Source organism: Onychostoma macrolepis, chromosome 19 (genome assembly GCF_012432095.1).
Source record: "Onychostoma macrolepis isolate SWU-2019 chromosome 19, ASM1243209v1, whole genome shotgun sequence".
In the NCBI taxonomy this organism is placed as follows: Eukaryota; Metazoa; Chordata; class Actinopteri; order Cypriniformes; family Cyprinidae; genus Onychostoma; species Onychostoma macrolepis.
In genome coordinates, this window is record NC_081173.1 from 20,768,856 (window position 1) to 20,793,363 (window position 24,508).

Below are 24,508 nucleotides of genomic sequence, written 5' to 3' on the forward strand. Positions count from 1 at the left end.
AGAGTGATCCATGTTAAAGCACGTTCATGGGTGTGAGAAGCGGTATTAAATTCATATTTAATGTGAATCAGTCATGACCAATTCATAATTTAAAAGTGTTTCAGGCCAGACAATACAGGGGATGAAACCAACACATAGTATAACACCTTCCACAGCAACAAGCTACAAATAGGATTCTCTAGAAACTCATCCTTTAGGTTTCAATGATTTCCAATTAAAATAAAAAAAGCTCACAAACTAGTTATTAAACTTAAAAAAAAAATTTTTTTTTAAATTAAACAATAAAAAAAGGCAACCTTAAAGCAAAAATAAGTTAATTCAACTTTATCTTTTATTAATAACAAAAACAGCAAAACCGTTCAATGCCAACATCAAAATCCAAAACGTATATACAAGGCAAACCCGGAGTACAGTGATTAGAAGCTCTCAGACTATGGTACAATATAGACCACAACTCCCATGAAGCCATGGGAAATGAGGAAATAAAACTGAGAAATTTCAACAAGTCAGTCAAAGTTGTTTTTTAAAAGTATCTGATGAATAAGCTACAGCTAATAAATCAAAGCCCCCCTATGAGTAACAAACCTCTAAGAACAGTGTTACAACACTTGATAAAATGAGAGAGTGCTGTGTGTTCAGTACAATACCCCTAACTTTGCAAAACTATAAAACAAAACTCAACGAACTGGTGTGAAAAAGTGCTGGAAAAATAGAAAAATGCAGCATGACTGTGTTCACAGTGATATCAATATTCCGTCATCGCTATAATTTTAAACAAGTCAAGCATCCTGTGACCTGCTGTGACTTACAGGGCTCAGTAAAAAAAAAAAAAATTAATTTTTGAATTAATGCAATGATCTTATTTACACCTCTTAACTGCACCAAAGAAAAAAAAAAAAAAGCATTAATGAAGTAATGGAAGTACAGTGATAATGACCAATGAAAGCAGATTTAGCGTAAAAAAGGAGGGGGAAGCCACTGTACCCTGGTGCTCAATAACCAAACAGAGAAAATCCAAACACGTGCCCTGAATGTGAAAACCCCCAAATAAAACTAGTTTAACAGTGAACACTCGCCAGCCTAAATAAGTAAACAAATGAACATTGGTTTAAAACAACAGACTGAACAGTCAGAACAGTTACTTAAATGCATACGGTGCATCACCAACAGTGAGTCAAACTTTAAAATAAGCAAACGTAAAATATAAATATGTATTTGTGAGCTTAAAAGTGTCTTTAAAGTTAGTTGGCCATGACAAAGAAAGAAAAACACAGACAAGACAAATAAATGGGTGGAATAAGCCAAAGCAAACAAAGCTTGTCAAATGTTTCAGTGTGTGGATGTGTGAGGAATTAAGTTACAATATGATCGTATGATCATAAAATGTCATTCCCTCTATATACACCTTCACATCACACCCAGGGTGACCCTATCTGCAACGGTGTTTGAAAGCACAATGAAGTTCATTGCTTGATCTCCATCAAGTCGTTGTCCTCTGCTTCTATAGGATTCTACCCTAAGACAAAGGAACAAAGTGACTCTGTGAAAGTGACTCGAGACTAAAGACTGTATCTTCATTTTAGGTGCACAAAAACTTACCACAAAAAGGAGTCTGTGCTAGTGCTGAAGGCTACAGAAGGGTTAGCAAAGTCTGGACTCCACAATCCACATAGTTCTGAAAGAGAATCACACATACACTCTTCTTATATTGATGAGCCTTTCAAATTTAGCATACGTTTTCCCTTCAGGTGTTTGCAATTTTCATATTAAGCCAGCACTGCCATCTAAAGGCTTACCACAGCACAACAATCCAATGCAATATGGGTGTATAGCACTTTGTTAACTGTGATTAATAAAGACTGTATGGTAGGGCTGTGCAATTAATTGTAGTCGATTATCATGCGCATCTCTTCAGTAAAGCCGGTTTCGTGATTAGCAGTAAATCGCCATCACCTGCTTTCAGATGGAGCAGCAGTTAATACACAGAGCCGTAGTTCACTGACAAGCTAGGCAATCTCATGTTCATAATCGAAGGTGACCTTTGATTATGAACGCGGTTTAGCGTAGCTTGTCAGTGAACCGGCTTTACTGACGAGATGCGCATGATAAATCGAATACGATTAATTGCACAGCCCCACTGTATGGTTACAGTCTTGTGGCACATTGTGATTGAAGCATCATGGCACGGATCATGTTCTGAGGTAGCTGCTCAGAGCTACTCTTCACACTTGTGGAAGTCATGAAAACAAACTATGATAGTGGATCTGGTTAACTGCCTAGAGCCCCAAGAGTTCACATCACTAATATCTCATGGTTTCATTTTGAAACAAGTTAGTCATATTACTCACAAAGAAACTCAAAAAGCTTTCCCTACAACTTGCCAAACATTTGTTTTAACTTGAAATTGATAGAAATATTGCTATTGTATATTAAAATATGCTCAAAATAATAAATATTAATAACAAGAACAATTAAAACATTTAAGGAAAAACAAAATTAAATTTTCCGCCACAAATCATAAACATCAAAATCAAAAAGAAAACAATTAGTTAAAAAAATAAATAAATAAAAAAACATTTCATAGGGCCCTGATTGCAGAGCATTTTAGCAAATCTCTGACCTTAGGACCTTTAGCACAGACTAAATTAAAGCCTGTTCTTATTGCTACACTGCACTGACATTATTAAAATGCTAGAGGCAGCTGTCTTGGACAAGCTTACGCACACTCTTCTCAATTTAATTTAATGGGTAGGGCAAGAACACTGGGCTAACTAAAGTGGTTAACATCTTTGTTCAAATTATACTATAAGCAATTACAATATATTGGTGCATCTCTAAGGATAAAAGGACAGTAAGATTACTCAATGTTTTAAAAGAAAATTGCATTTTTTTGTTAATAAATATATTTAAAACAGTTCTACTGTGCAATATTATTTTAGTTTAAAATAACTTATTTGAATATAAAATGTAATTTATTCCCATAATGGCAAAGCTGAATTTTTAACATTCTTTACTCCAGTCTTCAGGGTCACAAGATCCCTCAGAAATCATTCTAATATGCAGATTTGGTGCTCAAGAAACATTTATTAGTATTAAAAACTTAATATTTGTGTGGAAACCATGATTCCTTGATAAATGGTTGAAAAGAACGGCATTTATTTGAAACCGAAATCTTTTGTAACATTAGAAATTCTTTGCCACTTTTGAACAATTTAGTTCAAAAGTCTTACTGGCTGCAAAATTTTGAATAGAACAAATGTTTTTTTCTAGACATGGCATTTTGAGATGCAACTACAACAACCAAGTTCAACCCATTACGCTCAGTTCCTTATTTACCAACCGAGAAAAAAGGGGAGTGGAGCTGACCTGATTGACAAGCCTTGTCCTCTGCTCTCCACACCACTGTGGCAAGGGATACTAATACACACACACACACACAAACAAAAACCCCACAATGGTTAAATTTTTTTTTTAAACAATGGACAGTTTTTAAAAAAAACTAATACATCCAGAAAAGAAAGTGTGCATGAACGCAAATGTGTGACTGTACCTGGTACGCATATGTGGTCTGTGCATAGTTCATGGGCACCTGTGGGACAATAAATCCTGGAGGACTGGAGTACGAGTAAGGCTATGAAGAGACAGGAAAAACAGACGAATACACTGATATTCTACAATCTTTGGAATGTGCAAAATATTAACTCTTTCACATGTTAATATGCAGTGTGGCATGGTTTGTATGAACATTGTATAGTTACCTGCATGTACTGATTCCCTCCATTAAAGGCAGGTGAGGGCGGGGCCAGTCCTGGGGGACAGCAGCTGCAGTACACATATGGGCTGGGGCTTATCCACTGTGATGGACCAATCATTGGAGATGACACGGAACCTGGAAATAAGATTCCAACGCATTTTAACTAATGAAATTACATGACTGGAAGTTTAAACATTTATTATTGCAGAAGTCATTTAAAAAGATCTCAGCCAAAGATGCCCACTACCAATTCTTTAAAATTGAGAAAATTTCCAGGTCTCCAATTAGGGTTGGGTATCGAGAACCGGTTCCATTTTAGAACTGGTTCCAAATTTCCAAGAACCGGGTATTCGATTAGATGCGTGCATTTCTGCTTAACGATACAGGTGTTCACATTTTAATGTGATTTAAAGCGATTTAAGTGTGGGAACGGAAAGAACTTGCGCTCTGTTTGCGAGCAGCGCACAAATCTGAAGCGCAAGCACGAGAACAACGGTCTCGGTACAGGTTCCCTGCCGTGTCTGTTCTCGAACAGTTCTGTGCATTTCCATTGCAGAAAAGGTTGTTCTTGACCGAATCTCTAATAACTTTAATCTATATTTTATTTATGAAAAGAAAACTACGCTGTGTTTTTAAACTTTTAATAACAGTTTCTGTACCAGCTTTGGTTCAGTTGTATTGCTGATTGATTCGTTTGTTCCTATTTTATTACTGACCGTTTTACTGTCTTTAACAATTTAATATGAAATTTATATAAGTCTAGTTGTTTTTGATATGCTATTTTTGTTAAAAGTGTAGGCAAAAGTTCCTCTTGCAAGTGATCTGTAGGCAGCTGATTTTTGCTCATGTTATTCAGCTGCAACAGAATGCTTTGCAAAAAGACACAGAACAAATGTTTGACTTCATTTTTTCATATTGGATTTGTTTTTATCTTATTGGAATCGAAACTAGGAATCGATAAGCAGAATCGGAATCGATAAAATTCACATGATACCCAACCCTATCTCCAATCAGATTAAAAGTTTATTCAATATAGCAATTCCATGACTTCTGTACAAGACAGACCAAACAGTCTGTGAAGTGCATGGACTCACGAGAATTTCGCTCTTTCATGATGGCAGGTCCCAGTTTGAGTTTTTTCCCTTTAAAACTGATCGGCTGCTGTAGAAGAATTGAAATAGTACAAAACGTTAAGATGCCTTCATAACATCAATACCAAGACAAAAAAGAGAGAAGACTGTCACAGACAAGTAAAATGACCTCCTTACATCAACGATAGTCTGGATATCAACGTCCTCACTGAAATAAACAAAACCGTACCTGTGAGAAAGAAGAGGTACAACTAATCAGAGGTGGCAGGTAAAGACATTTTTTAAAGCAATAAATATTCTATAAAGGGATAGTTTACACCACAAATGACAATTCTGTCATCATTAACTCCTTTATGTTGTTCCAAAATTACTTCCTTTGAATGGAATGACAGTAAATGACAAAAGAACATTTTTTGGACACTTGATACAATGCACAATTGTGATTGTCTGGTAAAATTATAAATTCAAACTATATTAGTTCAGAAAATGCGATATATTAGTATATATAAAACTCTTAGGGTGGGTTGCACCAACAAGGATTAAATTAAGCAAAGTTTAGAGCTAATCGAGGATTTGTTGATCTGGGTTTTATTTTAAATCGAGTTGTGTTGCACCACTTAATTTTAAACTTAGATTAACAAATTAGAATTAGAATTCTAACCTGCGATTAAAACCTCCATCTACGATTAATTTTCTCCGCCATGATGGATTCGTCATGTAATTAATTAGCAACAATGTTAATATTCCTTATCCTCTGTCTCTGACATAAGTTGCTTTTGTCGATAAAGGAAATAAACTTGTAAAAGGTCCGCCGTCTTTATAAAACGCTACGTAGAGAGACCGTTGATCAAACAAGCAACAAAACTTTGAGGCAGTGCATACGGATTTGATCATCTTGGAAATATATATTTATTGTATCAATTAATGGAGTATAGCTTATGACTAGATAAACTCACCCTTTGCATATTCCTCCTCGATAAGTGATGATTTTCACTTCTTTTACAGACCCGTACTTGGCAAAGAACTCTCTGATCTCGTTCTCGTCCACCTGATGGAAAAAGTGCCAGTTTGGAGAGTAGATACACGACTATATGGACAAAAGTATTGAGACACCCCCTTCTAATGAACAGGTTTGATTACTAGTAATTTCCAGGAGTAAAAATCTTACCGTTTAAGCATATAATGATATTCTAGTGATTCTAACATGAAAACACCCATGTGTATAAGGCAAGGTTCAAAAAGAAACGATTGATTTAGTCAGTGTGGAAGAACTAGACTGGTGTGATTTTAAATGCAGACCTTGAGCCAAAAACTAAACATGAGTTATGTTTGCATCTTTTTTTTTTTTTGTTAGTGCCTTTTTCTGTTCTAAAGAAGGTAGTGTCCCAATACTTTTGTCCATATACTATATGTACAAGTCATTGGTGATTGGCTCAAGGTCTGCATTTAAAGTTACACCAGAGGTGTTCAGCTGGGATTAGGACTTGGCTTTCTGCAGACCAGTCAAGTTCTTCCACACTGACTTAATCAATATTTCTTTTTGAACCTTGCCTTATACACAGAGGCCTTGTCATGTTAGAATAGAAAAGGGTCCTGAACAAACTGTTGCTATAAAATTAGAAGCACACAATTCCCTAGAATATCATTTTGTTTAAACATTAAAATTTTTACTCCTGGAAATTACTAGTAGTCAAACCTGTTAATTTAGAAGGGGGTGTCCCAAAACTTTTGGCAATATAGTGTAGAAACTATGGTATTGTAGGTAGAGTTAAGAACTGTACTGCACCAGTTTGAACATGTAAGGCCACAAAATTGGTCAGCGTCATTACCTTCATGTCAATCCCGCCGACGAACAGTGTGTTGGGTGTCATCTTGCCCTCAGGTAAAATATAACCGTTGGACAACTTCAGAGAGGACGGAAAGCCCTGACGGTGCTTCTGGATATCCTGTATGTATGTCACCACATTTTTGGCATGATATCACCACACATTATTAACGAGACAATGAACACATAGCAAGTACAATATAACGTTAGGCCCTGAAAAAAACCAACAGCCACACATTTTTGAGGTTCAAAATACGATTACCTGTGAATATAACCCACATATGAGGCACAGGGGTAACTGAACGCCCTGATACATCTTAAATTTGAAGTAAGGCCACACGTTTTGTTAACTTATTCCCTAAAAATACACCCCAATGTCAGCCGAAATGCTAAACGAAGTTTCAAAACGCTCGACACAAACAAGGCCGAAACCGGGTCGATCTCCAACACGATCTTTCATGTTTCTTCATTAAGCAATCTGGGCATTTAGGCTAAAATTAGTTAATTGGACGAACATTTATGCTATCCTGACAGATGTACATAATCTAATGGCCGACGACGGCCTGATTTCCTCTGATGGCGAGTTTGCCGCGCGAACTTTTAACAGCAATTAATAACAGCGAACTTTATAGATGGTGCCTGAGAGATTGAATTATCAAAAACTATTACTATTTTTGTTACTTACCATATCTAAAACAATTAAAATGGCAAAATAAGTTAATGAAGTGAGTGGCTCGTGGGATCTGCGCCTCTGGCTGGAGGAGTTGCATTAAGGTGCCACACCCATTCTCAGTCCTAATTGGAAAATAAATGCAAAACAAGGCGAATTTTAAAGTTATTAATACTGTGAATAACATTAATTTTTAATCGTGAATCGGTCAGAGCTCAAACATTATACACTGTAATTCATTCTAAAATAAGATGACAGATTTGGTAGAGTCAAATAAAAGTATCTAACTGTTATATGCCGCACGAAAGTTACACCAGGTACTTGAGGACCTTAAAAACATACTGCAAAATGTAGCTTTTTAAATGCAAAACAAATCAATTTATTTAAATGAGGAAATGTAAAACAGTCTGAATTTGACGATCAATTTGATGAAATGTTAGTTAATTTAGTGTTAATGAGGAGACAATTTTGCTATAGCAATAACTGACCGCTAGATGTCGCGTTTGAAAAATCATGGGCTACATATTTAGACTGAATTTTAGGTCATGTGCATCAAAAACAACTCACCTACTGTCTATTGGTCGACTATATTTAGGTAGCATAAGAAAAAAAGTGATCATCTCCACAGAAAAGGGAAATAATTGACTAAAAATAACACCAGGGTGTAAGGAAAGTGTAGCATGTACAAAGCTTTGGATTAGACAAGAGTAATGCTTTTTATTCATCCAGAGTTAATAGGATATCAGTATTAGAAACATCCCTCGTGTCATGTGCAAAACAATACACAGTTACCTCGGGAACCAAAACAAAATGAGTCTACTGACACCAGAGAAATACTAGAACATAAAAGTTTCACATATCATTGGTTCAAAAATGACACATGGAGAAAAAAGGAAAAAAAAATTAGCAAAGGACTATGTTGTGGTCTATGGACTAAAATCGCAAATCTTAAAAGAAAATACAGACAGAAATAGATAACTGTTCAGGCACTGGTTCATGGAAAATCAGTAAAGATGAGTGAGTGAATGAGAGCAACACTCAGTCCATATTGATACTAAAGCTCTCTACTACTAGATTGAGCATCTCAATGTCCCGCCTTTATCACACAACACTTAGTACTCCAAAAAAAGGACAAAGACAGAGATATAGGGAGAACTGTAGCAAATATAGCTTTTATCTGAGGCAGAGAGTGTGTTAAATGTATTTCACAGGATATTGATTTAGGAGAAAACAAATATAGGTTTTCCACATAAATGTCAAGGTGATGTCCAAAACTTTCAGCCGTAAGGGCATTTTCAAAGAAAATTACAGAATGGAGAATCTCATTTGAGTTGAGGCTGCTTTTTATGGCTTTGGATACCACTTCTAGGTAACGGAGCAAAGGATCCATGGTATAGAGCCTTATATTTGGGGGAAAAAAGAAAAGAAACATTTGAATTCAGATGTACGTAAATACACAGCCAGAGGTCCAGGATTTAGGAAACAAGATGTGTGTTTTAGGGATTCAGTTACAGGGCATGGGGCACATGAGGCAATCAGCCTGAGTTCATATGTGCAAACGTCCAACAGAGTTTCTTAAGTGTTGAAGATGGGTTCAGTCATATTTAGGGGGAATCCAGGTTCAAAGGTCAGTAGGATTAACAATAGTGAAATCAGAGTCCTTGCTGTGAGTGCTGCCATCATCTGGACTGGAGGACCCAGATGTGGTCCCCATCAGAGGGTCTTGAAAATCCACCTTGTTTAGGCCTCGTACATGCTTAAAGAGTGGAGCTGTGGTGGTTATGCTTTGCTCCTCACTCTCTGATGGCTCGCCATCCTGCGAGACCAAGATGTAGTCGTCCCAGTTTCTACCCTCAGTGGCCTAAGATACAAAGTAAATAAAAACTGTATGAAATTGGTGTATTTACGATTGTGTGTTCGGTAAATTGCATTATCATTTGAGGGCTTTATTTGGCAGATATTGATAAATGCAATCAATTCATCAGCATGTTGTGTAATTCAAACCAGTGCTAAAATTAAATAAAACTTAAAAAAAAAAAAATTAACAGTAAATGTAACAAATACAACTGAAAATAAATATAAATACTAGATGAAAAATTTCAATGAAAATTAGAAATGCTGCAATGGCAAGTTACTGAAAAAAATTGTTTAAGTCGAAGAATTAAAACAACTAAAACTTAAGTAAAAATACTATAAATTATATTAATGATTATAAAATGATTAAAATAATGAAAATATAAAAATACATTTTTTAAAAATATTCATAAATTCTATAATAGTATATTTATAATACTAAAACAAATTTATTTTTCATTAATTGACAGCCCAAAAGCTAACCCCATACATTAAGTAAATTAAGACTGATTATTACTATTATGCATTATTATTCCATAACAATTAAGAAATTGTCCCACAAATCTCACTCTGTAACACAAATTAAATAAACAAAAAGTATTTATGCATCATTTGTTGTACTACCTGTAATTTATTTGATAAAAAAAATAATTATTTTATTTTATTTATTCATTTTCTATTTTCTTAACGAAAATCAAAATGCATCTTGTATGGTCATAAATTCATTTAACTTCCTCCAATATATGTGATCCTGGACCACAAAACCTTATGTGACATCTGAAAGCTGAATAAGCTTCCCACTGATGCATGGTTGTTAGGATAGATCTTATTTATTGATGTATGGTTGTCAGCCAATATTTGTCTAAGATACAACTATTTGAAAATCTGGAATCTGAGGGTGCACAAAATCTAAATATTGAGAAAACCGCCTTTAAAGTTGTCCAAATTAAGTTCTTAGCAATGCATATTACTAATCAAAAATGAAGTTTTGATAGATTTACAGTAGGAAATTTGATCATTTTGACCCATACAATGTATTGTTGGCTATTGCTACATATATGCCCGTGCTACTTATGACTGGTTTTGTGGTCCAGGGTCACATATACACACACATTATTTATATATATATATATATATATATATATATATTATATAAATAATGAGAGAAAACTTTAATCCTGGAGTACTGAAGTAAAACTTATAAATGAATTTATAGAAAGTGCATGTACTTGCTCACACGTAAAATGTTTTGTGTAATCCTCTCTTACCTGTGGCTCTGGTATTGTGGTGATATTCTCAGTTGTCAAGACCTTCTCTTCTTCCTTCACTTCCTCCTCCTCCTTCTCTTCTTTCTCAGCTACCATGTCTCCTTCCTGGTGGTCGGTGTGCTGTGGAGCCTTTTGTTGTATGATAGTAGAATCAGCTGTGTCTTCAGACAAATGATCTGGATCACTCTGGTCCTTTAGTGCGCTATACTGGCTAGAGCAGTAGTGATCATCTGCTATGGTGATTTCCTCATTCTCCTCTGACTCCAGCTGGCTCTGGTTGAATCGGAGAGCCCCCTTCAGGATGTCCTTAATCTGGGGACAATATGGACAAAATTAGATTTAATTTAATATTAGAGCTAACAGATGTCTATTAGATTTTGTATCACCCTGAATGGGTCTGTGTACTAATTACATGGGTACTTACCAACAAACAAATAAATGAACATAATAAAAATGTATATTTAGTATTTATCTTCATATTATAAAAAAAAATCCTTAATTTATTTTAGCAAAGCAGAGGCCTGATTCATGCCTGTTTTAGTCCAGCAAGTGACACAAGAACCTCATCTTCCTTCTCTAGATGCTCCTGCAGTATCACGTCTTGAATTTTGCCTGTCCATCAATCAAAGCACAATCATTATGATTCCATCACCAGCATGTGTTTAGTGCAAAGACAACTGATGGCTCACTGACTCACCTATGTGCATGTTCATCATCTTGGCACAATATTTGCTCATGGCCTCTAGGTCATTAATCTGACCCTGTAAGAACGACACCTGGACCTCCAGCTCCTCCTGTGTATAAAAATATATATACATAAATTAGCATACATATAGGACTTATTAAATAGGAGCTAGTACATGATATCCTAGTAATTCACATGCTATATGAAAATAAAAGAATAGACACAAAATCAGAGTTTGGGAATGCAAATGGTTTAGTTGAAAAGTATACATGCTTACCGCATCCTTCTTGTTTATAGTTTTACTGTGTGACCGCGAGCGACTGATATTAAAGAAAGTGTCTTTCTTTGTGGCAGAGAGGGGAGGAGATGATGTGCTGGAGTCTTGGCCCCTGGACACCGGCAGAGGAGGGGAAGACATAGCATGATCCCGCGCACCAGACAAACTCTCAGTACTGGGGGAGGAGCTAACCGTCCTGGAGGTGTGGCCTGTAAGGTAGACATTAAAAGAACAGTCACAAAAATTAGGCTCAGACAGCAACATCAAATGTAACAGAACAATTTTAACAAAACATACAGTAAGCTACATAAATAGCACAACGAGTTGGAGACAATCACACAGCATGCAGTAAATCAACCAGACGTTGACCTTAAAAAAAACAGCAGGATCTCATTTGTACTATGAAGATGACTAATAAGACATTCGCAGAAAGTTCAGAGAATATTTACATTATCATCCAAAAGTCTGGGGTCAGTAAGATTTTAAAAGAAATTTATACTTTTATTCAGTGAGTATGGATTAATTTGATCAAAAGTGACAGTAAAAAGATTTAAAATGGTACAGTATAAAAGAGTGTTTTTGAACTTTCTATTCATCAAAGAAAGCTGAATACAGAGGTATCACAATTTGCACAAAAATATTAATAGCACAACTGTTTTCAACACTGATAGTAATAATAATGGTTCTTGAGCACCAAATCAGAAAGATTTCTGAAGGATCATGTGACACTGAAGACTGGAGTAATGGCTGCTGAAAATTCAGCTTTGCCATTACAGAAATAAATGACATTTTCAAATATTTTAAATTCTAATACTATTTCACAATGGTACTGTTTTTTACTGAATTTTTCAAACAAATGGTGAACATAAGAGACTTCTTTCAAAAACAAAAAAATCCTACTGACCCCAAACATTTAAACGGTAGTTAATTATTTTATTTTATTACATAATTAATTTAGAATAGCCTAATATAATACAAATACAGAATTTTTATTTTTGGCTGAACTAACTTACTGAAAAAAAAACCTGGTGACAAAAAACAGCATGACTCATTATGAAATACACGATTACACCAAGTTAATTTGAACACAGACACACATGCATGGATTACACAGCAGACACATCACAGTAAAAGCATAAAAAAATAAAAAATACAGGATCAAATAAAATGCATTTATACAGCGCACATGCACGCTCTGGTGCTGATGCTGTTGTCATGGCAGCAGTTACCTGGGGTATCAGAGTGAATCTGGGCAGGGAGAGATATCTGAGAGGCTCCACAAGAACCTACATCTAACAGACAGCAGAGTAAGGCTACGGCACACACCTATTCTGTCACATGTACCTGTGCTTGAGCACATGCAAGTACACATTCACATCATAATCCATGCACACTGAAGTATTAATAACTTCAGGAGGTATATGGGTAAAATTAACACAATCCATAAGCATACAGGGTTGAAAAGGTGTGCGTATGCGAGTGCTCACCTTTGCTGAGGTGCACCGGCATACTTTCAGACTTCAGCAACCGATGCTGATGCTGTGTTTGCGGGAACGGCTGCGATTTCATCTGTGTGTTTGAGGGGGCAATGCCTGATGAAGGCTCAGCCAATGGGTGTGGCACAGGAGCTTGAAGGGGAGGAGCTGATATCACTTCACTGTTAATTGGCGAGATGCCGCTGGAGCCGCCTCCCATTGGTGCGATGAGCTTCCGGCCGAAATTAAGAAGAGAACTGGATACTTTATTAATGTTGAGAGGTGCTGCTTTAGTGCTGGCCCTGGAGAAAAAGAAAAAATATGTAATATTATAAATGTACAGTGCATGTGTTTAATACATTATGAATAATTATAATATTAATCCTTAGATTAATGCTTAATTTCTGCTTTAAACAAGAGTTGCATCAAATGTATAAATATATTTTTAAAAAATGGTAATGCACAAAAATACAAGATACCGAGTCTTGTTGACCAAGTCGGCCCCACGGGTTTTGTAGTAATCAAGGTTTTGCTGGAACTGGTAGTTTACTGGTCTTGGATTATTCTAAAGTTATATAAAAAGACAAATGACAAAAATAGTACAAAAATAGCAAATAGTAAGTACATAATCAACTCCAGAATAACTAATATTAATAAAAATCATGTTTTTTCATTGCACATTCCAATTAATCTCAATGAAACCGCAGTTGTTTTTTTTGACTAGGTTAAAAAAACAAAAAACAATATGAAAACAAAAAAACATAAAAAACATGATTTTTGAAAATTTAGTGAGTTATCTGTTTTTGCAGATAGACTCTTCTAATATATATGTGTGTTATATTATTGTATTATTTGGATGATTGTATATTATAACAATTAGGGCTGTGCAATTAATCGTATTCGATTATCATGCGCATCTCGTCAGTAAAGCCGGTTTCGTGATTAGCAGTAAATCGCCATCACCTGCTTTCAGATGGAGCGGCAGTTAATACACAGAGCCGTAGTTCACTGACAAGCTACGCTAAACCATATCGCATTCATAATCGAAGACGATTCGCCTTTGATCATGAACGCGATATTGCCTAGCTTTTACCTTTACTGACGGGATGCGCATGATAATCGAATACGATTAATTGCACAGCCCTAATAACAACTATTATGACTCCGATTACATTACTAAATACTACATTTAATTAATAAATATTCTTATTTTATAATTATAAATATACATTATAAATAAATAAATATAAATTTTTAAAAAGACGTATTTCATAAAATAAATTGTATTTGTAATTTTTTTTTTTTTAATATTAAAAGTGAAAATGTGCATGACAGTACCTTCGGGTCTCTGAGAAAGAGTGCTTTCAGCAGCAGAGAGTGGATGTCTCCAATAGGAGGATAGTGCATCAGGAGCCCGAGACACGTCTGGAAGTTACTAGCGATCACTACGACATGAAAAACACAGGAACGATAGTTACTGCATATTCAAATAAACTGATAACGTTCTTTTAGAGCTCTTTGTAAAGATACATGTTCAGTGCCAGCAGGCATAAGCCAACTAATCTGCATGCCATTACTTGCTGTGTTATTTGACTAGACACACTATTGACATACTGTTTGTGGGTTTATATTGCTTGATATCTATAGAGCTACAGGGTGAACACTCAAAGTGCATTTAGACCTTAAGAAGCCTATATCTTGTGTTTGTTCCATTGGTTTGTGTTATGAATGAAGCACAGATGAGAGAGAACTGAACTCACATGCATCTCTGATGTACAGAAGCATAGCGACAAACACGTAATCCACTAGGTCCAAAGTGATGCTGTCTGCGAAAAGAGCATCCCAGACCACCAACAGATCCTGCAGTGGAAACTCCCGACCAAACAGCAGTCGAACCCAGCGACTTCCCACAAACACACAGAGAATTCATAAATGATGGGGAAAAAAAGTGACAAATAAAAAAAACACTTATGGTTTAACATATCTTTAATCCTACACGATTTATATTCAACATGTAGAAATGACAAGTAATGCTTTAATAATATATTTAAAAATATACCATAATATTATATATATATAATAAAAGTAATAAAACTATAACATACTAAAACTTTTATTGTAATAAATAATAATAATAATAATAATATATAATAAAATAATAATATAGTTCACTGACTCATACTCACATGCCATAAATCTGGGGAGCTATTTCTAGTCTGTTGAGGTGCATGTACAGTTCAATGTCGTGTTTCTTTACTAGCTGGTCCTGAATTCGGTTGACTTTGGTCACAATGGCAACAGAAGGACCCGAGTCCTGTGGTCTTGCAAAGGGTATGCTGGTTAACATCTCTTCTTTGCCCTGAAAGATTTAAATATAAGCAATCTTGACAAGATTGAAGTCTGAATTTGACACTAACAAAATATCAATGCAGCCGATATATCAAGATACATAAAAATATCAAGTTTTTCCTGGTACCTTTCTGACCTCCCGTTCAAAACTGCTGAACCAGGGTTCTGCTGTCTCCATGAGCAGAGAAAACATGACACTATGGGAAAATTGACAAAACAAAAAGACAGACTGAGAAAAGTGTGTTTTGCAACTATATGCATTTAAATAGAGACACGACAATTTGGTTTCAGTTATTTGTTATAACGTCACATTTACTCACTAAGCGTCATGCTCATGGAATTTAGGATCCAGAAGGACTTTCATCTCTTCACTGCAAATGAGGAAAGACACAGTTTAAATAAATATACTAAGAATAACTGAACATGCCATTAATAATGATTCAAAACACTACGCAGAACAAATTTAAACTTTAATTTGAGCAAGTCTTCAGACCGTCTTGTCTGTGTGGTAAATAGGTCAGACCTGGGATTGGCTGTCTCACTGGCATGTTGAAACGCCTGGTGATCACAATGAAGAACAAACACTATAGGGGCCAGTAACTCATGCATGCCCTGTAGAAAGATAGAGAGGGAGGGATGAAGAGGCAAAAAATGAGGATAATGTAGAGAGATGAATGCTTTTGGGAAAATTATTATTAGATACATCTGAGCCAGTCTGACAGGTTATGTTGTGATGTGGCAGTATTTGTCACAATCATTAAGTGTTTATAAACCTGCTTATAGAGTAGCTGTTCGTTCTCTCGTGCATAGCAGAACAGAATATCGGTCAGCTTTGTCCTGACATCCTCTTCCTGGAAGTACAGCATCTCTGGAAACCTGCAGCCAATCAAGGAGTAGCAGACATAATATTATATTATATAATATATAATAATGCAACAGTATCAAAATTAAATTCTATTTTGTATGAAACAAATAAAATACAAACTAAAATCAACAGTTTTAACGATAATTTTAGTGTGCCGATTTAATGAGTGAGTAAAAATGACAAATAAAAAGATAAACTACCATTCGAAAGTTTGGGGTCAGTAAGATGTTTTATTATTTTTAAATAAATTAACACTTTTATTCAGCAAAGACACATTCAATTTATAAAAAGTGACAGTAAAGACGTCGACATTGTTGCAAAAAATAAATGCTCTTCTTTTGAACTTTCTATTCAAAGAATACTGAAAAGATGTATCACAAGTTTCTGCAAAAATATTAATGGGCACAGCTGTTTTCAACATTGATAAAGAGTTTTGGGAGCACCGAATCTGCATATTAGACTGATGTCTGAAGGATCATGTGACACTGAAGACTGATAGTAGTTCTGACAGGTAGTTCACACACTTACGTTCGTAAAACATCTTGTTTGATCATGCCTCTGAGCTCCTTATCCTGAAAGAACTTATTCCATAGACTCTAAAGAGAGAGAGAGAGAGAGAGAAAAAGATGTCAATAAAACAGTAATAGACAGATCCAGCCATTCTTATGGTTTTACTGCATAGGCTGTTCCCTCACCCCTTCATCCTGTGACAGTGGGTTATTCACCACCAGGTCCTGCTGGCCAGCAGCTTTGCGAGGGTTTGTAATATGCTGCAGTTTAAGACAAACGATCATGATTTAGTGTCAAAACCTACTGAAGGCTCATAAATCACTGCCAAAAACATGTGCACACACATACCGTCTCTTTGATCTTCTCATAATGTGCTCTGTGCTCCTTGGTTCGACTGATCCATTGAGCCTTATCTTCTGGCAGGACATCCAGATAAAGCTGGAACCAACGAAATCAAAGCTTATAATTTGCCCCGTTTGGCACAGAAATTGCACACTTAACCTTTCAACCCCAATAACAACAAGAAGACAGTTTTCATGCAGTAAACCTGTCATCTGCCACTGTCAGGTAGCCATTACCTTCCAGCATACGCTGCGGAATCGGCTGCTCCGTAATCGTCCGTTAATACCAGCCTGTCTGATCCGCGCCAGATAGTTACTGTTCTGGAACAAATCATCCCACTCCTTTCTGTAAAGAGCACGTCAAAGAGAATGTTAGAGGATAGAGATACACCTTCATCACACAGCAGTGAGTTTCATATGAGAACCAGAGTAGATCTCTGAAGCTTTGTTACATTAGGGAAAAATGAATGACCTGTATGACTGAAACGTGGACTCAACAGCACTATCCAATGATCCTCCTGAAATTAAAGAAACAAAATTACAAAGATAAAACAGTTAAGAGTCTTAAGACGTCATAGTTTGTGACCTAAACATGGAAATGACTGAATTTGGAATAATTATCTTTTAGATAAGTTAATTTTTTTCATAGTGCAGTATAGCGCTAGGCAATATGTTGTATATTAATAATACAACCATAGTGATTTTTCTAACAACATTTACAAACCAAATACAAAATCCCTCCTTGTCTTGGTACTTTTAATGATGGCAGAGATGTTTCAATAGTGTTTCTGATTTAAACATAAACATTAGATTTTATTAGATGTCATAAGTTTGATTGATTTCTCTGAATCAGTTCAAACGGTCCATACAAGTGAATGACATTTATAATGTCTTTACTGTGTCTATTTTAAATAAATGCTGTTCTTTTCAACTTTCTATTCAAAGAATTCCAAAAAGCACCAACTCAGTAAATTAGAATGATTTTCATAGAATTTTAAAATATTAAAATAAAAAAAAAAGTTATTTTTAAATTGTAATAATATTTTACAGTATTACTGTTTTTAACTGTATTTGTGATCAAATAAATGCAGCCTAGCTGAGCACAAGAGACTTTTTACAAAAACGTATCCTACACTTTTGAACAATAGTGTAAGTAAAATAAGTCTGGTAATAACTATGTATTTTTATATTAGTTGATAAATGATTAACTAAATATTCCTGACCTTATTTAGAGAAAACATGCCTTGATCATTTTCAGCTAGATTACCATGTTTTAGTACTCACTTTAAAAAGAATGCCATATGAAAGTGAAGAAAATATACAACAGAATATTACAGAAGAATAATGATTCACTATCAAGTACAGGTAAACAGTGAGTGCAATGAAAACTGTTCCCTTTTTTGCTTTGTTTACACATAGGCCTGACTTTGATTCTGTGAACGACATTACAGTTTCTACTGGCAGAAGAGCTTTTAGGAAAATATAACTAAACTACTTACAAGTCTAGTTTTTTCGCATCATTTTGATCATGAGAGCTATTTTTGTTCTTATGAGTTAATAGCAATAGTCAAAATACAATCACAGTACTTATCAAAATAAATGCAATACAAAATATGCAGTCCTACTTTTCACATTGTTAGGTCTCCAATTTTAATGTATATCTATTAGTTATATTACGGTCTCTGTTCCTGTTGTAGTTCTGTAGAGGGTCGTAACCCGTCTCCTGCTCGTCCTGCTGCAGCGGGTGTTGTGTTTCGAAGTTTGGGTGCTGCATGTCCTGCAAAACCACAGAGGAAGAGCTAAAGACTGTGATATCAACATACACCACTGAAGCCACAATCAACACTACAGTACAAAACAGGAACTACATCAGGTATTGTGTGGATACTCACTGTTAGACTTGCCTTGTTCTCCTCATAGGCCTGATCACAATGGAGACCACAGTCCATTAACCATTAATCTGACAAACAGCAGAGCAAAACAAATGAATAAACCGACAGAGCCTAAACTGACAATACTAATGGCTTACTTATAGTTGCCTTTGCATATTAAACCATTGGATAGCATGAAGTATTTTAAAGGGACAGTCCACTCATAAATTAATATTCTGTCAGCATTTACTCCCCCTCAAATCAATCCAAACTGTATGACTTTCTTCTATGGAACATAAAAGAATGTATTTTGAAGATTGTTAACCAAACTGTTTCGGGTTCCATTGACTTCTATAGTATGGACAAAAAATATAATGTAAATCAATGCCAACAGAAACTGTTTGCTTACCGACATTACTTAAAATATCTTCATTTATGTTCCACAGAAGAATGAAATGCATAAAGGTTTGGAAACACATGAGGATGAACAAATGATGACAGAATTTTCATTTTTGGGTGAACTATCCCTTTAACACTGAAAACAAACAAATGTAGAATAGTACAATGGAAAAAAATAATGAATAGAAATAGTAAAATGTCATCTTCAACTTTTCAGAACTGGTTAGGACAAAACTCAAATCAATACGCCAGAGACACAGCAGCTTGCATCATGTCTGGTTAGACTGAATAGATCGTGTTTGTTTGGATTAATTACATTGTTTCATTTTAGTCTAAACCATTTGTAATTAAATCCAAGTTTAGCTGCTAGTTCTGGCACAGAATGTAAATGTATTTCACAGCCAAACTGTTTCTAAATTCATGACAGCAACATGAATGGAGAGTGCCAGCAACTCAGTTTTTAAACCTTTAATTGTGTGGATTGTGTATACAACTGTACCATCACCTCAGGATCATTACACCAGCAACACCTGTATTCATTTACCAGAATAACCAGCCGTGCTAACATTTGACAGATGTGCAGTGAATTAAAACACAGTCTTGACTCAAACAAAGAAACAAAGAGGCAAACAAACAGCACTCATTTGATCTGTTGTATGTGTGGCATAATTGTTCTGCAGCACTGAGGGCGCGTGAGCAAACACGCTGGTGGTGCCAAGCGCTGTTTGGAAGTGACTCCCAGATATTTATAAACCAAAAATATCCCAGCTCCGACAATCCAGAGCCAGACAGTGTTGATGTGACAGCATTAGGCTCTAAAAGGTGGAAAAACAGGCTTGTCTGGATTTTTTTCTTCTATTTTTAAACCTAAATCCATTCTGTTGTTTTTAATGAGGTTACATTTGGTTCTGAACACACACAACCTCCAGCAAACGTACTTTATCAATTATGCAGATGAACTAATAAACACTGATCTAACATCTCAGTACACCGAAAGACAGCCTGTGCAACTCATGCATTATATATAACTGTGTTATATTAGATGATATATGAAGAAAAGCTGCCTAGGAAATTGCTGTTGTGGGGGTGGGATGGTACAAAGAAACAAAATAAATTAAATTAAATTAAAAAAAGTTATTTAATTATATAAATTGCATAAATAATATAAAAAACAACTATTATTATTAATCAAAATAAATAAAGTAATAATTACATACTGTAAATATAAATACCTAAAATAAAAATATCTTATTAAATAATCAAATAAAAAGTAACAATTATATAACATAATATAAAAATAACTATATTCTTCTTCTTATTATTATTATTATTATTGTTATTAATAGTAATAATAGCATCCCTCTCCACTGATTCAAAAGTTTTCTGTCAAAATAAAAATGTTAATAAATCGTAAGTGGCAGATTTCAAATTGCATAAGCTAGCATATAGCTTTCTCCATGTATTATAGACCTCCTTGGCCCAGCTCAATTAGATTTATGCATTAGCTGTGGTACAGTGGGAAATCCCAGGATCCTCTGCAGTGAAGTACAGTGCTGGAAATTAGCATAAAGCCTCAGGGACAACTAGAGGTATGATTAAGTCGAGCCAGACACATGAATAATAATTAAAATATGCTAAACACAACAATAATAATGAACTGGACCTGCAAGATGCCTCAGCAGCCTCACACAAAGGAATTCAACTAAGACATTCACCAAAAAGATTATTAAGTAAAACAAGTAAAAATAGAAATAAAGATACAGTAGCTCTCAGTAATTAGATGTTGGGTTGGTGTGGCATAAAAATATTGCCTTAATGTTCAGTTTGTTTCTAACATTGCAGCTACAGCATTTACTGGCACAGCTGCAGGCTAAAGGCAGCACTGATGCAATCACTCCACAAATGAATCCTTGCATATTTCATTAGATATTCACATATGTGGTTGCGTGCGTGCGCGCACACACACACACACACACACACACACACACACACACACACACACACACAAAACATGCATAAATATTTATTACTGCATCAAATAACTGGTGGGAGATTTGAGATTCAGATGCAGGGCAAAAGTTGCTTTGCTTGTATGTGCTAATATACGTGCATAATCAAGGAGAAAAGGTTGATTAGAATTAGGGCTGAATATATTTTTGTATATAATTTTGATTTAGCTAAGATTAACATGGCATTGTCTCCATTTTAACACATTAGGATTAAGACTACCTGCGATCCTTAAATACTGTGAGTGTATTTGAGATAAAGTAATGAGGAACCGAAAAACACTACAGTGAGAAACCTGTGCTAAACCAAAATTAAGAAACGAAACGAACACAACTCACTAAAGTAACTGTAACTAGGGAAAAAAGTAATTTGCATAAATAGAAACGCTAAAGGGAAGTTACTGTAGACTAGTAAATACAAAATTATCTTGAACAGCATTTTGTGAATTTTAGGATCACAAAATAATCCACCAAACATTTAATGAGTTCCATGAGACAAAACCCAGCTCATTACATCAAAACGCCCTTGGGTGCAGCACACACCAATAAGGAGGGTTACAGAAGCAGACCAGGCCTAAACCTGTTTAAACACACTCACATGCCTTCACTTCATCAGCCAATTACAGAACAGAGCTCCTGCACCAATCACATGATGACAGTAGCTTGTAGGAATTCTATGAGCTACTGGGTGAACTCAAAAACCCTACGTTATCATTAGTGCAGAAATATGCTTGCTCATAATATTAGGGTAGTACTAAATTAAGAAAAGAATGTGCACATGTTCTGGTTCTGTAATATGCATGTATTTACAAACAATGATAACCTGAAACCTTTCAAATATTACAGGACTAAGAGTACAAATTTATTCAAACAAGAATTAACCAAAAGCTATGAGCTAATTGTAATCTGACATGGTTTGAATGCATTAAATACTGTAGCATAACAGGCATTTAACTCAAACGTCACCAAGTGTGTGTGTAAGTGTGAAAACAGTCAGCAAGTTGGTCTTGTGATGCCATGGTAAGTCTTTTTCTGTTGTTCAGACAATGTGGCCTCAGGTCCAAAGAGAATCATATAGTCCTCCAAAGATCATGCTGTCCTACTTCACAATTACATTATAATGCTACATAGAAAACTTTAACAAAATATTAAAGGAAAAAGAGGAATCATGAAATATCAAATCCTCAATAGATTCTCAGAAAGGGTGGCACTAAAATTCAGGCGGTCATTTTCCCATTTTAGTTACTTGTTAAATTACATAACTTTTATTTAAATATATATATATATATATATATATATATATATATATATATATATATATATATATATATATATATATATATATATATATATATATATATATATTCATGAAATGTTAATGATCAGCATCTGATTTGTCCAATACTGAAAACAGATAATATCAAAGCTTAATATCAGGAGTTTGAAAATACTTATCTATGTTCTCTATTATAAGTTAGTTTGTTTGAACAGACATTACAGTATAGATTTATAATATCAGCCATCATGTTGGTTATAAGTAACTGCATAATAATTATCGGCTATCAGCAAACCATTTCTTTAGAACTGGAGACCAAACAAAAAATTAAGAATTAACCATTGCAAAACAAAGCAGTCACACATTATTCTGAATTTTAAGGGGAATGAGTCCCACACTCTACGCATTTTATCATACAGCTTTCAGATATGAGAACCAAGATGTAAGAATTGAAAACCAGAAGTGAAAATAAGAATGAGAAAATGATCTCATAATGTGTACAGACATCAATTGAATAACCAATGAAATGCAGTTTGAAACTTACAGGCATCCCTACAGCCCAACTATGAAAGGCAAATTTCAAAGTGATAGTTATAATTTCTCATATGCATGTCCCCGATGCCTACTGTTTGGGATTTACATCAGAAAACTGATTAAAAGCGTTAATAAAGTTGGATTTATTGATGGAGATGTTGAGACTACAGGCCTCACGGGGCTCCACACTTCCGATATGAAACATTGCACAGCACTTCACACCTCTAACTTCCCTGCATTCATTTTTGACAAGCACTCTGACTATCGCAAACGGCCGTTTCAATGCAGTAAGGGGAAATGAGTTGATATTTTACCTGCAATGCTTCACGCGGGTCTGCCCATTCTGCCCCGCGCAGTCTGCATGTAAACACTCTAGAGCGAGTCAGGCGGATGTGCCGCAGAACAGCTGATCAGACACGTGACTCCGGAGACGGGAAGCCTGAGCGCGACTTCCAATATCACAGGTTTGAAACGCGCGCGTTATTTTATCCTTGTTTGTATAGAAAGTCAGAACTAACTAATTTAATATAAAAGCTTTGGGTGGATTACGGAGAAGCATTTCCTTATATGACCCAAAAGTCCCCACATATAAACAGTGAATTTCGAGATTGGCAAAACATTCGTCCCACTTTACCAGCCATTAGTTTTCAAATAGCAGAAATGAATCAGAGGTGTTTGCTAAAAATCTTTTTAACACAAATGTACTGTTTCATTTTATTATCTCGTAATCGCAAACTGACAGTGTATACTCCTAAAAGCACCTGTTCTCAGATAATAATATGTAATAAAATACATATTAATTCAAGAAAGCTACTCATATATGGCAGAAGATTTTTGTTAAGATGTTCTTTGTAAAATATTCTAATTTCCAACAATATTTCGCTCTACTCTTTGTCAATACTGTCAGACCTTTATGAAAACATTTATGGTATTGGACTATCAAAGTCAGTGGGATTTTTTTAGATATTTTCCCTCATTTTAAGTAGACTGTTAGTATAGTAAAGCAAAGTGGCTCCTGCATTTAATGTGTGAAATAAAAAAACAGGGTTATTGTGTCAGTACTGCTAGATTTTCTGACTGACATAATGAGCTGAAATTCAGTTTGAATTCTGTCTCAGTTCATTTCTGGTGAATGCTTGATTTGTCAATATTAATATTAAATATTTGACATTTCTTTTGTATCTGACAGTGTTAACCCCATATACAGTGATATATATGGAGAAAACTAAAGTAGAATAATAATGTCTGAATAATAATAATAATACTAAACAAACTCAACTTAAGATGGTAAGAAAAATGTGAGCCTGGACCACAAAACCAGTCATATGGGTACATTTTTCAAAATTTGTTAGGATAGGACAATATTTGGCTGAGATACAGCTATTTGAAAATCTGGAATCTGAGGGTGCAAAAAATATTGAGAAAATCGCCTTTAAAACTGTCCAAAAGTCCTTAGCA

The 24,508-nt window shown here is 35.1% G+C and overlaps 3 protein-coding genes across 6 annotated transcripts in view; 1 reads left to right on the plus strand and 2 right to left on the minus strand.

Annotated features, from left to right (window-relative positions):
* Nucleotides 1–295: 295 nt before the first annotated feature.
* dazl (deleted in azoospermia-like) lies at nt 296–7,465 on the minus strand. Of its 3 annotated transcripts, none has more exons than XM_058752745.1 (10): nt 6,933–7,281; nt 6,675–6,791; nt 5,802–5,893; nt 5,023–5,074; nt 4,849–4,915; nt 3,759–3,889; nt 3,551–3,631; nt 3,367–3,417; nt 1,600–1,675; nt 296–1,511 (listed from the first exon to the last, which is right to left on the minus strand). In XM_058752745.1, the coding sequence occupies exons 1-9, from the start codon at nt 6,984–6,986 to the stop codon at nt 1,631–1,633; spliced, it is 690 nt and encodes a 229-aa protein (XP_058608728.1). In that variant the 5' UTR covers nt 6,987–7,281; the 3' UTR covers nt 296–1,511; nt 1,600–1,630. The 3 variants fall into 3 exon arrangements, with proteins under 3 accessions (XP_058608728.1, XP_058608727.1, XP_058608730.1); XM_058752744.1 differs by having other exon boundaries at nt 300–1,516; nt 6,933–7,279; XM_058752747.1 differs by lacking the exon at nt 6,933–7,281 and adding an exon at nt 7,356–7,465 and having other exon boundaries at nt 304–1,516.
* A 566-nt stretch (nt 7,466–8,031) lies between these two features.
* tbc1d5 (TBC1 domain family, member 5) lies at nt 8,032–23,513 on the minus strand. 2 transcript variants are annotated; one of them, XM_058752741.1, is made up of 23 exons: nt 23,365–23,513; nt 18,857–18,924; nt 18,642–18,741; nt 17,437–17,482; nt 17,202–17,310; nt 16,972–17,061; nt 16,809–16,883; nt 16,642–16,709; nt 16,022–16,124; nt 15,772–15,860; nt 15,569–15,619; nt 15,376–15,445; nt 15,086–15,258; nt 14,660–14,802; nt 14,238–14,344; nt 13,379–13,464; nt 12,912–13,201; nt 12,654–12,716; nt 11,425–11,633; nt 11,160–11,256; nt 10,995–11,074; nt 10,463–10,774; nt 8,032–9,201 (listed from the first exon to the last, which is right to left on the minus strand). In XM_058752741.1, the coding sequence occupies exons 2-23, from the start codon at nt 18,911–18,913 to the stop codon at nt 8,962–8,964; spliced, it is 2,658 nt and encodes an 885-aa protein (XP_058608724.1). In that variant the 5' UTR covers nt 18,914–18,924; nt 23,365–23,513; the 3' UTR covers nt 8,032–8,961. The 2 variants fall into 2 exon arrangements, with proteins under 2 accessions (XP_058608724.1, XP_058608725.1); XM_058752742.1 differs by lacking the exon at nt 12,654–12,716.
* Nucleotides 18,700–24,508, plus strand: part of kcnh8 (potassium voltage-gated channel, subfamily H (eag-related), member 8) — a 90,302-nt gene continuing 84,493 nt past the window's right edge. The window contains exon 1 of the mRNA XM_058752740.1: nt 18,700–18,837. The gene's annotated coding sequence lies outside the window, so the exon portion shown is untranslated. The remainder of the gene's footprint in view (nt 18,838–24,508) is intronic.